We start from the raw sequence: 11,604 nt of genomic DNA on the forward strand, positions 1-11,604 counted from the left end.
AAAAATTGAAATAAAATGCTCTATTATTCAGGATTGTGTAGTGCTCAGTCCCTACTAGAACTCAGGTAATTTTCAGATCATTAGAATCATTAAATTTGGAAAAAATAAATTTTTATTTTCGTTTTTACTAAATTTGATTGTCTGATGGCGTAGGGTGGAGGTGCTACTACTTAAAAATTGAAATAAAATTCTCTATTATTCAGGATTGTGTAGTGCTCAGTCCCTACTAGAACTCTGGCAATTTTCAGATCATTAGAATCATTAAATTTGGAAGAAATAAATTTTTATTTTCGTTTTTACCAAATTTTGATTGTCTGATGGCGTTCGGGTGGAGGTGCTACTACTTAAAAATTGAAATAAAATTCTATATTCTTTAGGATTGTGTAGTGCTCTTTCCCTACTAGAACTCAGGTGATTTTTAGATGGTTAAAATTATTAAATTTTGAAGAAATAAATTTTTAATATTGCGATTTATTTTGCTGCACACTTCTTCTTGTATCGTAAGGATTTTTCCTTTCATCCATTATTACAAACGGAAATTATAAAAACTTACTTTTTACATACCTGTCACGTACTGCTTTTTGTGGAGAAATGTCAATGTTGTCTTATTGGGTCCAGCTTAGTAAATGCAGAGGCAGCGCTGTTTCTACTTTCTCCATTCTCCTCTCGACACTGAAACAGAAAAAAAATTTTAAAATGTTAGATAAAAAATTAAAACTTTTAAGACATAAGTTTAGATATAGATTTCTCTAATTAAAAAATTCATATAGTTTCTAATTTATGTTCTGTTTGAAAAAAGAGGAAAAAAAATGCAAGTTTCATTTACCGTGAAACATAAAAATATTTTCCCTAACTTAATGAGTGTTTTCCAAGTAATTTTCCCAATTAGGAGCATAAGAATTAATACGATTATAATTAGTGTGTAATTTACATTTGCAGGAATTCAATTATTAAAAATTAAAATTCAAAGAAAATTTATATAATTTGTTTATTAGAATTTAATAATTTTTTCCAATACATTTTTAATTAAATCTTTTGAAAAATTCAATTATTTAGAATTTTTTTTTATAAAAATCAATTATTTTTATAAATAATAAAATTTTTACAGGAATTTGCTTATTTAAAAAAATTTTTATCAAATTCTTTGCAAGAATTCAATTATTTAAAAAAATTTAATAAAATTTTTCTCAACAATTCAATTATTAAAGATAAAGAACAAAATTATTCCCGAAAATTCAATTATTTAGAGGTATTTTAATAAAATTCCTTACAAAAACACAATTATTTTCATTAATAATACAATTCATCGGAGGATTTCAATTATTTTTAATACAATTTCACAGAAATTGCTCAAAAAATGTAATTATTCTTAAAAATTTAATTTCAATTCCTCGAAAAAATCAATTATTTAAAAAAAAGTTTTTTATTTTTTTGTTTTGTTTTCCTCTGTTAAAATAATGTTTCTTTTTATTGAAATTTGCAAATAACGTAAATAACTTATAGAAGTAGAGATGATACTCGTATTAACCTACCTATTTTCAATGGATGAAAAAGTCATCCGAGTGACCTTCACTCCTTCCCTAGGTGACTTTAGAACGTTTCTACATACGTTTCAAAATAAGAAACGAAAGAGGAGAAAAAAATTAAAAAGTGAATTTCAAAAGTACTTAATATAAACTAAATTTCACTGAAAGTAAACATATTTATTTACTCCAAATTTGTCATCGTTATTTACAAACGACTTCTATTGTTGTACACTAAAATAATATTGTACAATTTTTTCTCCCGCCTCGAGAAAAGTGTGCAAAGAACCACACACACACACTTTTTTCTTCATCATTGGTATATGTACGATGAGAAAATATTAATTAATAAATGCAACGACTGATAATGCATTTTTTTCTAATATGCGGTAATTTATGTGATACAATCAATGGCGGTAATTTTGCCATCAGTTACTTTGTTTTACTTTACATAAAATTCATCGCATATTTAGTGTTTAGTCATTTCATTTACTATACAGATTTCTTTCTTTTTTTACATTTATACACATATCAACTTTACGATTGTAAACTTTTGGCACATATTTATGCATATTAACATCTATTTTTTTCGGAAATTATTTGTCAATAATTTTGCTTGTGAAATATATCGAAACATTTATCTATTAAATTCTCTATTTGTTTTACTTTTAATAGTTTAAAACCATTTAAACACTATATAAATGTTAAGAATTTGGTGTTTTACCTTCATTCTAGAATTATTGTTATAAATATTAAAAATTATTAATTCAACTATTTTTTTAAGTTCGAAAATATTAAATAGACTCTTATCCCTTGAAAAAAATATTTACAATCTGTCATTTTTTTTTTTTTTTTTGATTAATTCCAAGTTCGAAAATATTAAATAGACTTTTATCCCTTGAAAAAAAATTTACAATCTGTCATTTTTTTTTATTAATTCCATTATTATAAACAAAATAAAATGCCTGGAAATTCGATTTTTTGCGCCAAAAATATTTTTCAATTTTTATTTTCTTGTTAATTAAAGTATTATTTTATTAACAAATTTATAATTTACTACTTTTTTTAACATGACTATTCGTACATTTTTACTATTTTTAGCTTTACTTTAATAACAGATAAATATTTCCTTTTTTTAAAAATAATCACAATTAAAATTGCTTCAAGTGAAACAATTTTGTGATTTTTCTTTTACAAAACCCTGTAAGTGTCGCATTAGTATTTTTTTATACACAAAATTTTAATTTTAATTTTTTAATTTAATAATTTTAAAATTTTAAATTTAAATGATAATTGGCAAACTCTTTGTCCCAAGAGGGCAAAATTAATAAAAAAAACGTATTTAATTGTATAGAATGAAAAAATGTACTTTATTTTTTTTTCTTTTTTAATTTTCGGCTTTTGAGCACAAAGATTTTCTTTCTTTTAATGTGCGTTGTTGGATCAGTCACATACACAATATTCATATACAAATTATTAAAATTAAAAAGTTGTACAGTTACTTTTTGACATTTAATTTATAGAGACTCGAGTCAATCTCTAATGTACGAGTTTTCTTTTTTTTTCTCTTTTCTTTTTCATTTTTTTTCTTTTGAGATTAGTATAGACATTTTCATATATATATAAAAATATGAACAAAAAAAAATTGTAATAAATAACACAAGAGACAGATTTTCACGCATACAAAGACGTAAAGATTGTACAATTTCCAGTTCTGCTTTAATGCGAAATTATTTTCATTTTACGGAGAAATGTTTTAAAAAAAAAAAATTTCTCTAATTCGCGAAAAAGCAATAAATTTATGGTCCCTCTTGTCGACAGCCATTAATAAGTTAATTAGAAAGAAAAATATATTCGAAATTCCCGTTTTTGTTGGCAAAAGAAAAAAATTTCCCTTTAGAGAACTTTTAATTATCCCGTTAAAGAACTTTTTTTTACTTTTTGATTAATTTTCCGAACATATTAAGTTTTTTCCACTATTTCTGATATTTAAATATAAAAATTATTTCTTTGCCGAACAAATAATAAAAAGAGAAAAGAAAATACTGCGCATTTCGAAAAGAATAAAAATTTATTATTTCTATGGTAATAATTTACTATTATTCAAGAATAGTATTCTAATTATAATTAAATATGAATTAAATTTCCAGTTTCTTTTCTCTCTTTTTTTCGAGAATTTGAAAATTACGAAAATATTTTAATTTCGTTTTAAATTCATGTTCCTAAAAATCTGAAAGTTCAAATAAACGAAATGTATTCATTTCCTCTTTGAATTTTTTTTTTTCTCTAAAAAAATTAATCGTAACGACAGTAAATATTAAATTGAATATGTTTTATTTAATATAAATAATTTGTTTTTTTAATACGAAAACATTTCCTCCATTTGAACGTTCAATTTTTGTGGATCATTTAAATACAGAATTAAAAAAAAAGAAAAAAATTGACACAAAGAGACCTAGAATTTCTTTTTTTTTGCATAAGGCAAAGTATCACTTTTGTTTTCCTTTTTTTTCTTTATTTAAAAGAATGTTTGGCACGTGAAATCCGCGTACTGAAAAAAAACTGCAACGTGAATAAAATTCAAATTCTCCATTTTGTTTTTTCTAAAGTCTTAAAAAAAGAATTGAATTTCCATTCAACGCCTTTGGTAAATTGTTTGTGTTTCTGTGTAAATCTAGAAAAATTCTGATGGGATTTTTTTAATTAATTTTTTTCTTTGGTGCTCTTTTCTTTCTTTCTTCCTTGAAAAAAAATCAGAATTTGCAGTCCATTCTCGCAAAAAATTACTTTTCTTTTTTTTTTGCTTTAAATTTCACGTGTGAAATAGAGGCAAATTGCGCGCGACTATTTTAAATTGGCTCGTGTTTTTAATGTGCGAACAACGCCCCAACCACTACGAATTGCTAATTGCGATGGGGGTAGAAACGTGCGGATGGGTCAGTTGGTGTTTTGTTTATTGGAACGAAGTCGCGCCAGACCTGTGCGCTCGCCCTCTTCTTCGTCTGACGTGCAAGGCGGTGCACCACCTTGAACAGCACCCCTCGACGATGTCGCTTGCATTAATTCCTGATCTGGTCCATTTCGATGCTCATAGAGCAAAATATTTAAAGTTTCCTCGTAAATTCGCGCCTCTGGAAACTCAACCTTTAAAAAAAGGGAAATAGACGACAAATTACGTAATTTTCCAAAAAGGAAAAAATTTGTTTCTCTTTTCTAAGATTAAACCAGTCTCAAATTGACTTTAAGACGCAAAAAAGGCGCTCTAGTCGATTAAAAATACAAAACAAAATGAAATTTAATAATTACTAAAAATTACAATTAAATATTTGATTTTTTAAGTTTATTAAAATAGTACTGAAAATAATTGGCAAGAATTCAATTATTTTCATAAATAATAAAGCTCATCGAAAGATTTCAATTATTTTTAATACAATTTTAAATTAATTCTTCGAAAAATGCAATAATTGTGGAAAATTTTATTAAAATTCTTCGAAATAATTGAATCATTTTTTAAAAATTTTGATATAATTTGTCTAATTGAATTTAATAATTATTTTCATAACATTTTTAATTAAATTTCTTAAAAAAATTTGTTATAACATTCTTTGCAATACTTTAACTATTTTTATAAGTGAATAAATTTCTTCTGAGGAAGATAAATAAATAATAAACCTCGTTGAATTATTTTTCAAAAATGGATATATTTAATTTATTAGAATTTAATCATTATTTTCAATAAATTTTTAATTAAATCTCTTGAAAGAATTCAATTACTTTCAAAATTTTAATAACATTCTTAACAATTCAATTACTTTCAATAAATTTGATAAAATTTTTCGCAAGAATTCAATTATTTGTAAAAATAATCAAATTCTTCTGAGGAATTTAATTATTTTTAATACAATTTTAAATGAATTCATCGAAAAACTGCAATTATTCTTAAAAATGTTTTTAATATTCTTCGAAAGAATTCAATTGTTTAAAAAAATGATATAATTTGTTTATATGAATTTAATAATTATTTTCAATACATTTTTAATTAAATCTTTTGAAAAATTCAATTATTTAGAAATTTCTTTTATAAAATTCAATTATTTTCATAAAGATTCAATTATTTTTATCAATAATAAAATTTCCACAGGAATTTCAATTATTTTTAATTGCTAGAATTTGTTTATTAGAATTAAATAATTATTCTTAATACAATTTTAATTAAATTTTTGAAAGATTTTAATTATTTAAAAAAATCTGTTATAAAATTCTTTGTAAACATTCAATTCTTTTTATAAATAATAACATTCTTCGTAAGAATTTAATTATTTAAACAAAATTTAATAAAGTTCTTCGCAAGAATTCAATTATTTTTTAAAATAATAAAATTTTTCTCAGAAATTCAATTATTTTAAAAATATGTTATAAAAATTTTCGCAAAAATTCAATTATTTTTATAAATTATAAAATTCTTCGTCAGAATTCAATTATTTAAACAAAATTTAATAAAGTTCTTCGCAAAAATTAATTTATTTTTGTAAACAATAAAACTCATTGCAGAATTTCAATTATTTTAAATCAAATTTTAATCAAATTCCTCGAAAAATGTAATAATTCTTAAAAATTTCATTAAAATTCATCAAAAGAATTCAATTATTTAAAAAGATTGTTCTAAAATTCTTCGAAAGAATTGAATTATTTAAAAAAATTGTAATATATTTTGTTTATTACAATTTAATAATTACATTCAATCTATTTTTAATTAAATTTTTTGAAAAAATTAAATTATTTTCCAAAATTTCTTCATAACAATTCAATTATTTTGAAAATTTTTGATAAAGCTTCATTTTATAAGAATTCAATTTTAAGAAATATTCCATTAATAAATTATTTGTTTTTGTATTTAAATAGTTAAATTCTCGTTGAACGTTCTAATAACAATTTTTTATTTAAAATTGAATTTCAGTTAAAATATTAGATAATAATTGAATATTAGAAGAGTTATGTAGTAAAAATTGTTGAATAATTAAATTTCAAAAGATTTCTAAAGTGAATATTTATAAAATTGTAATTGTAAAAGTGAAATAATATTTAAATTTTTATTTCGAAATAAATTTATTAAATTTTTCCATAATTTTCGATTTAAAAATTTCAACAAATAAATGATTGAATTTTTTGAAGAATTTGTTGTAATTTTGAGAAATACTATTGTTTAATTTCAAAAAGGCTTTACGTTAAAAATCATTTAAAATATTTCAATTTCAGTAGAAAAATAAATAGGTAGTTAAATATTTATTTGAAAAAAATTATTCTATTTATAGAATTTAATCTAGAAATTATGAAAAAATTGAGACGTCAAATTTAATTTTTCGATAACTACTTTTTTCTGTCTTCAAGTTACTTTTTGCTAGTTTCTTAAAATTAATTATCGAGTATAAAGTCTGATATTGGGGAGAAAAATCGAAAATGTCGCAATTTTTGAGATTAAGTCTAAAAAATGGTTGAAAAAAGTCGAAAAAAGTCAGTTTAGTTAATTTTTGTTGTTGTAAATGAATTTTGCTTGAAAATTACCTTTGTATGTTTCTTATCAGTCGCATAGACGATAGAATGGCAACAAACTTCAGCGACTTTACGCCCGTGTCCATAAAACGTCCAACAGCAAATTTCACTCGAACCAATTACATCTTTTATGAATAGTACACGACCACTAAATCGAAGACTCATTTTGTCAAATAGTTCTATATTTTTCAGTAAATTATCATCCGATGTACTGTGAAAAGAAATATTTTCCTATTATTTACATTTTTACGTTTTAAATATTTTTAAAAAAGAAACATTCAAATTAAAACAAATTAAAACTTTTTTGATTAAGAATTAAAAAATGAAAAAAAAAATACCTTGTGTAGGAATATTTGTTATTGTGTCTATTTACAAGTAATTTAACAACTGGTTTTGTTGTATTACTAATAAGCAATTGTTCTTCTCGTTGTGAGGTAATTAAAGGGACACGGCATATTGGCTCCGTTTCGCGCTCCTTTTTCTGAAGCGCCTGTTCACAAGACTCAGCCAGTTCGCTTATACAATAATACTTTGCCTCAGCTAAAAGTTCAGCCATTTCCTTTGCACTTTCCGGTAAAGGCACTGAACCATCCCTCAGAAAATTCAAAATTGTGCCAAAATGCTTTCCACAACGATCAATTAATATCCAACCTGAAAAATTATAAACAGAAAAATCTCATTTTTTTCTCTAGCCAAGAAAAAACAAAAGCCAAACTTTCAAATTCAAAAATCTATATATTAATATTAATAATCCTAACTTTTTAAATAATTTTTCTTTACAAATATTTTCAATTTTTAAATTAATGTATTTAAAAATCATTGAATTGTTGCAAAGAATTTTGTCAAAAAATTTCAGAATAATTAAATTCCTTCGCAGAATTTTATTATTTATAAAAATAATCGAATTCTAGCAAAAAATTTTATTAAAATTTTTAAAAATCCTGATTGAATTCTTTCAAAACATTTCTTTAATTTATTAAGTATAGTCGAATTTTTAATAACTGTAATTAATGATTTTACTATTAAAAGTTTACTAAAATTATTGATAGAAAATTAAACTCTTTTAAACAATTTTATTAGAGTTTTTGTAAATTATTAAATTCTTTTAAAGAATTTCTTTGAGTTTTTTTCAAAATAATGCAGTTTTTGAAATAATTTTAATTAAAAATTTTGAAAATAATTGAATTAAACAAATAATTTTTTCAAGTTTATTAAAATTGTATTAAAAATAATTAAATTCCTCAGGAGAATTTTGTAAATTTATGAAAAATAATTTAATTTTTACGATGAATTTTACTTCGAAAGGATTTCTTGACAAGAATTTGTTTCAAATTTTTGAAAATAATTGAAATCATCCAAAGAATTTTATTATTAATGAAAATAATTGAAATCTCCAAAAGAATTTTACTTTTTATGAAGATAATTGAATTTTTAAGAAGAATTTTATTAAAATTTTTGAAAATTTTTGAAATTCTCCAATGAATTTGATTTTAATAATGAAAATAATTGAAATCTTCTAAAGAATTTTCTTTTTATGAAGATAATTGAACTTTTAGGATGAATTTTATTAAAATTTTTGAAAAATAATATAATTTTTTCGATGAAAATTTAAATATATAAAATATATAAAAATAATTGAATTATTTTGAAAGATTTATTAAAATTTCGTTGAAAATAATTGAATTCTAGCAAAAAAATTCTACTATTTAAAAAAATAATGGAATTTTTCCCAAGAATGTTATTATTTATGAAAATAATTGAATTCTTCCGAAGAATTATATTAAAATTTTTGAAAATACTAAAGAAACAATAATAATTAATTATGTATTTAATAAGTGAATTTGCTAGTAGAAAATTAAAATCAAATGGAAAGAATAAAAAAAAAATAAAAAACAAGAATAGAAAAAATAGAAAGGAAAACTAAAGAGAATAAAATAGAATTTTATTTTCCAATTTTACCTTCCGAATCGGTAAGAACTTCCATTCGACCACTAAACATTGCTCGTAACATTGTATCATGTTTTCTAAGGGTGCCAATTGTAGTGTAATGCAATGACCCACCAATATTAAGTTTAACATATTCCGATGGATATTTAATGACAGATTGATGATCTCCTGACATAACGTTGACTTTAACGAGAAATGTTGATATGGGCGAGGAAAATAAATTCGATGATGACGACGACGACGACGATGATGAGATATCGATTTTATCAAATGTCAAATTCAACATTTAACAAATCTGATTAGAGAGAGAAAAATATTTGGACACAATTTTTTACTTCTCTTCAAAATTCTTTAATTCCAAACAATTGGGAAGAAAATTATTTTTCTTTTTCAAGAGGTATTTATCTACGTCGTCTCTCCTAGCCTCATTTTTTTTATCTTTTCACTTTTCTCGTTTCTTAACCGTAATAAATGTCGGTATAAAATTATACCTCCACAATTAATATACTTTTATTCCCCATTATCACTTTTAAATCCAAAAGCAAGAATTTTTTTCACATCTCTTATTTTTCAACGTTTTCAACAAATACTTATCTAATGAACGTCCACCATATTGACTTCTAGCATTTTTTTTTCTTCTCCAATTTGCGCATGTGCGACAGTTGCACCAATATGACGAATTTACACTTTTTAAATTACTATTTCAATTAGAAAATTGTAAATTTCAATGAAAACGGGCTTTTAAAATTGAAATCGTATTCACTTCTATCGGATTTATTTACGAGATAGTCGAGTGAGGACGACAAACTTTTATAATAATTTTTATTTTATCACCATTTTTTATTAATGAAGTCAAGCCAACCGCAAAAAGATAAAATTGGCGCGAAATTCAAAAAATCGTTAAAAGTCTGTCAACTGATTAAAAATTCTTGATAATAGAAAAATAGAGAAATATTTAGAAATATTTCAATAATATTTGGATCGAACTGGAGAAATTAAATTCATCGAAATTGGGATTATTATTGATCCCCCTCTCACCCCGTTTTTGTTAGGTTCAGGCAAGTTTGGTTGGTATCACTGAATTGTCTAGCAACCCTGGATTTTATTGTTTGTTTCTTTGAGAGAAAATGGCAGATTCGCTAGCAAAATATGGACTTTATATTGATGATTTAAGTAAAATACGAGTTTTAGATCCAGAAGTTGTTAATCAAGCGGTAAAATTAAAGGACGAAAGTCAAACTTTCGTCACCAGTAAGTAAAAAATATAATGGGACTTGTATCTAAATGCACCTTTCGTAGAAAATTATCACATCGACTTTATTTTTGGAGCACATCTTTCAAGCACAAAATAAAAGTGTGAAAATAGAAGAGAATTTTAAATTTTCACTTACCTTGTCTTTCGTTTTTTCACTAATTTCAATTTTGATATCGTTAAAATCGTCACTTAATTAAACATACGAAAAATCACCACAACCAAAGAACTTGTCTCATATTTTTATCGATTTACCGATCGGACACTTTTGCCTACATGCCATCTAGTGGCAAATTTTTCAATCGAAACAAATACCGACGGAGATAATTTTGAAAAATAAATTATAAAAATTTTGTTTTTTTTTGCAGAAATTACGGAATTTAAGAAAGGCACGGATGAATTTATAAAGATTTTGGATAATGTGGGACAACGGGTTGATAAAGAAAAAATGAAAGTAATTGGTGCACGAAATTTACTTCGTTCAGTTGCCAAAGAACGAGAGGAACGAAAACAACAAATGCAGGTAAAAAAGAAAACTTTCCCGGGTCCAGGCTTTGCACCTCATTCGTTGCATAAATTTAAAAAATATTTTTCTCCAAAATTCAATTATTTTCATAAATAATACAATTTTTGCAGAAATTCACAATTATTTGAAATACAATTTTCATAAAAATTTTTGAAAAGAAATTAATTATTTAAAACAATTTTATTAAAATTTTATCAAAGTTTTTGATAGAAATAATTGATTTCAATTATTTTCAGACAAAAAATAAAATCATTCCCAGCAAGTCAATTATTTGAAAAAATATTAATAATATTTGTTGGAAGAATTCAATTATTTTCAATAAATAATAAAATTTTTATAGTAGCTTTTCAATTATTTTTAATTCAATTTTAAATAAATTTAATTTAATTAAAATAAATATTTTGATGAATACGTTTTACTACTTCTTTCAATATTAAAGCTACTTTTTGCAAAATTTTTTTAAAAAATTTATTTATTTAGTGTGAAGCCTGCGAGTCTCGAATATTTGATAAATGGTTAATTTCTCTAAAATTGAAATTTCCTTTCCAGGCATTAATTATGGAAAAGTCAATAGAATTGGAGAGACTTCGAGTTCAATACGATTCGTTGAAAAAAATCGAAATGGAACAATTAGAAATAATTGAACATCTTACTGTAAATTAAAAATATTCAATATTAAAAATAAATAAAAAACTTAAAATGTAATGAAAAATAAAAATGAAAATAAATTCCTTTTCTAAAAAAAACAAAATCTTAAATTAATCAAAGTGCAAAAAAAAGAGACATTTATAATTTTGTCTTCATGG

The 11,604-nt window shown here is 23.3% G+C and overlaps 2 protein-coding genes across 2 annotated transcripts; one reads left to right on the plus strand and one right to left on the minus strand.

Moving 5' to 3' along the window:
- Nucleotides 1-2,864: 2,864 nt before the first annotated feature.
- On the minus strand, nucleotides 2,865-9,663 carry LOC122506505 (BTB/POZ domain-containing adapter for CUL3-mediated RhoA degradation protein 3). The gene is made up of 4 exons (XM_043618733.1): nucleotides 9,033-9,663; nucleotides 7,412-7,724; nucleotides 7,086-7,284; nucleotides 2,865-4,667 (listed from the first exon to the last, which is right to left on the minus strand). The coding sequence occupies exons 1-4, from the start codon at nucleotides 9,304-9,306 to the stop codon at nucleotides 4,461-4,463; spliced, it is 993 nt and encodes a 330-aa protein (XP_043474668.1). The 5' UTR covers nucleotides 9,307-9,663; the 3' UTR covers nucleotides 2,865-4,460.
- Nucleotides 9,664-10,088: 425 nt separating this feature from the next.
- Nucleotides 10,089-11,501, plus strand: LOC122506508 (intraflagellar transport protein 20 homolog). Its single transcript, XM_043618736.1, has 3 exons — nucleotides 10,089-10,271; nucleotides 10,641-10,795; nucleotides 11,348-11,501. The coding sequence occupies exons 1-3, from the start codon at nucleotides 10,148-10,150 to the stop codon at nucleotides 11,459-11,461; spliced, it is 393 nt and encodes a 130-aa protein (XP_043474671.1). The 5' UTR covers nucleotides 10,089-10,147; the 3' UTR covers nucleotides 11,462-11,501.
- Nucleotides 11,502-11,604: the final 103 nt, after the last annotated feature.

This window comes from Leptopilina heterotoma, unplaced genomic scaffold, assembly GCF_015476425.1.
Source record: "Leptopilina heterotoma isolate Lh14 unplaced genomic scaffold, ASM1547642v1 Lhet_42, whole genome shotgun sequence".
In the NCBI taxonomy this organism is placed as follows: domain Eukaryota; kingdom Metazoa; phylum Arthropoda; class Insecta; order Hymenoptera; family Figitidae; genus Leptopilina; species Leptopilina heterotoma.

Excerpts from the sequence above, each read along its gene's own strand:
- LOC122506505 (XM_043618733.1), bottom strand. The coding sequence starts at position 9,306 with ATGTTGAATTTGACATTTGATAAAATCGATATCTCATCATCGTCGTCG. Across the intron at positions 7,725-9,032 it reads AGTTCTTACCGATTCGGAAG|GTTGGATATTAATTGATCGT; the intron begins GTAAAATTGGAA and ends ATAATTTTTCAG. Across the intron at positions 4,668-7,085 it reads CTGATAAGAAACATACAAAG|GTTGAGTTTCCAGAGGCGCG; the intron begins GTAATTTTCAAG and ends CTTTTTTTAAAG.
- LOC122506508 (XM_043618736.1), top strand. The coding sequence starts at position 10,148 with ATGGCAGATTCGCTAGCAAAATATGGACTTTATATTGATGATTTAAGT. Across the intron at positions 10,272-10,640 it reads AAGTCAAACTTTCGTCACCA|AAATTACGGAATTTAAGAAA; the intron begins GTAAGTAAAAAA and ends TTTTTTTTGCAG. Across the intron at positions 10,796-11,347 it reads AACGAAAACAACAAATGCAG|GCATTAATTATGGAAAAGTC; the intron begins GTAAAAAAGAAA and ends TTTCCTTTCCAG.